Source organism: Cajanus cajan, chromosome 4, assembly GCF_000230855.2.
Source record: "Cajanus cajan strain Asha chromosome 4, NIPB_CcT2T_4, whole genome shotgun sequence".
Lineage (NCBI taxonomy): Eukaryota > Viridiplantae > Streptophyta > Magnoliopsida > Fabales > Fabaceae > Cajanus > Cajanus cajan.
Genome location: NC_138520.1, coordinates 47,949,546 through 47,952,451, shown reverse-complemented (window position 1 = coordinate 47,952,451; position 2,906 = coordinate 47,949,546). Strand labels below are relative to the sequence as shown.

The 2,906-nt window shown below is 31.4% G+C and overlaps 1 protein-coding gene across 1 annotated transcript; it reads left to right on the top strand.

Moving 5' to 3' along the window:
- The first annotated feature begins 324 nt into the window (after nucleotides 1–324).
- LOC109813188 (UDP-glycosyltransferase 74G1) lies at nucleotides 325–2,622 on the top strand. The gene is given in 3 exon segments (XM_020377325.3): nucleotides 325–1,047; nucleotides 1,050–1,450; nucleotides 1,885–2,622. Coding segments are annotated over 3 exon segments (843 nt in total). The 5' UTR covers nucleotides 325–842; the 3' UTR covers nucleotides 2,122–2,622.
- The last annotated feature ends 284 nt before the right edge of the window (nucleotides 2,623–2,906 follow it).

Here is a 2,906-nt window from a genome sequence, read left to right as displayed (position 1 = left end):
AATTTTATTTTAAGAGAAATAGAAGGGGAGGGGGAGGGGGGGAATTTGAGTAAGCGAATAGAAGCTCTGAGTGTAGATGAACAAGAGCCGAAACAGAAATTGATGTGTTCCATATTCTTAGGGATACAAAACAGATTCTCACATCGCTTGTTGTGCCTCTTGCACCCTTATATTTTAGGCACCATTTTGTCAAGATGTTGAGGGCTTGATGAGCTTGAGTGTATACTATCAGTCACCTACCATCTTTGATCACAGACTGTTTCTCTGTTCCTCGTTTCCTTTACTCAATTAATATAGTAATTATCTTCTCTAAATAACTTAAATTTGAATTAATGTTAAGTATTAAAGAACTTGTAAAAATTTGTATACTTAATTTATTCAATGAGAATATTAGTCTTGGTTATGAAATAGATTACGTTTGAAAGCTAAATTACCCACATTATATGCATTTATGGTCCCTACATATATTAGTTATTATTTCTATTGATAGAGACTTTATACTTATATCATGATTACTAAAGAAAAAATTATTTAATAAAAAATTTTAATTTAACAATTAATTTATTGAAATTCAAAGTATATCATGAATTAAGTAAAGTATATTTGTGAGTTATTCATCCATCCACAACTTTAAAATAATAAAAGAAAAAGTAACTTAAAAATAATAGAACTATTTCTTCCATATTGAAGATTTGGTATACCTACTCTGAAGTAACAACAACCGTATTCCATTATTTAGAAGCCTACAAATTAAACCAAAGTTCTTTAATCAAAGATCACATGCCCAAACTTATACAGGTTAGTCCTCTTCCCGCATCCACAGACAGAGGCATATCCACAAAATGGAGAAGAAAAGCAAAGCCAATAGTGTGCATTGCGTGGTCTTAGCATATCCAGCTCAAGGTCACACCAACCCCATGCTTCAATTCTCCAAGCTTTTGCAGCAAGAAGGTGTGAGAGTAACATTTGTCAGCACCCTTTTCTATTGCAACAACTTGCAGAAACTGCCAACTGGCATTTCACATGAAACAATTTCTGATGGTTTTGACGGTGGAAGGATTGGAAAATAGGGCCAAAGACTCTTGTTGAGCTTCTTGAGAAGCTTATGAGATCAGGGTACCCTGTTGATTGTCTTATTTATGATTCATTCATGCCTTGGGCACTAGAAGTTGCAAAGAGATTTGGGATTGTTGGGGTTCCTTTTCTCACTCAAAATTTGGCTGTGAATAGTATATATTATCATGTCCACTTGGGAAAGTTGCAAGTTCCCCTCACAAATCAAGAGATTTCCCTACCTGCTCTTCCCCAACTTCAACTTGGGGACATGCCTTCTTTCTTCTTTAACTATCTTCAAGATCCTGCTTTTCTTGATTTCTTAGTAGCCCAGTTTTCTAACATTGACAAAGCTGATTGGATCCTCTGTAATTCCTTCTACGAGCTGGAGAAAGAGGTAAGTAGCTCAAGTCTTGTGAAAATTGCTTCATATTTTATTTAGGAAAAAAACTTCTCTATAAATACTTATGGAAGATAAAAATAAAAAAGAAAAAAGAAATAAATCTTTTTATTAGTTAAAATTAACTTATACATATATTAAGTTCTTAAAAATCTAATCCTCAACTCATTATGTATAAGTTAGTTTTAGTGTAAGAAAAAATTTATTTTAATTTTTCTTCTTATTTTTTTGTGATAAAAGTGTTAAGTGTTTCTGGAAAAATTTATCTTAAATAGATGTTTACTAAATTTTTCTTAGAAGATTTTAATTTCCCTTTGTGGGTCAGAGAATAAGTATGAAATTTCAGTTGTTCAAGAATGTTGATATTATGTTCACATACATATAATCAAGAATATGTTAGAATTATCATACATTACTTATTTTGCTAGTAGGTGGCTGATTGGACGATGAAGATCTGGCCTAAATTTAGGACCATAGGACCATCCATTCCATTCATAAATTTAGAAAACCAAACCCAAGATGGTGAAGACTATGGTATTGCACAATTCACAAGTGAAGAATGCATGAAATGGTTAGATGATAAACCAAGAGAGTTCGTTGTTTACGTTTCTTTCGGGAGTATGGCAGAGCTTAGTGAGGAAACATGTTTTGCATTTCTTTACATTTGATCATTTATTTCTTGAACCTTTTTTTTATATTTTACAAAAATGAAATTTGATAGTGGCTAAAGTGAAATTTGCGTTGCCACCCTAAGATCAATTTGTATTGGAAAATGATTCGGTCTCCAACTGTTTATGCCGAAATCCTTTCTGAATAAATAAAATAATAAATTAATTATAAAATATTAAATTAAATAATTATTTTATAATAAATTTATTAAAAAATATTATTATTTTAACTTTTTGAAACACGATTCGAATAATTTTTCGGAGAGTGTAGCATAACTCATTTGTATTATATCCAACTTGCTACATGAAGGGTCGGTCTATACATCTGAGAACCGTTTTGAATAACTATGAAGTGACTGCACAAGGAGTGGCATGACTTCGAGGGTCAGGGTCTGATGGAATTCAGTAATTCCCGTGCTAAAGAGACGTTTTGTTCAAACTTTTTATTCCTTTTCCTATCTAGCTCCGAACAATTCCTCATGAACACTAGATGATACCCTTCCAAGTGTTTTCAATATTCTCCTTATCAACTTCCTTGAACTTAACAAATTAGAATGATAAACTTCCTAGATAGTCATCATTATATATATATATATATATATATATATATATATATATATATATATATATATATATATATATTCATGCGGGAAACATTCCTGTTGGTCTTTCTCATGACTTGTTTCTAAGGTTCGAGGTGTTGGTTGAAAAGCTTATCGTCCCCACAAAAAAAATATTTCATAAAATAATAAGTCAAACAAGTTTATTTTCTGTCTGAAGATAGT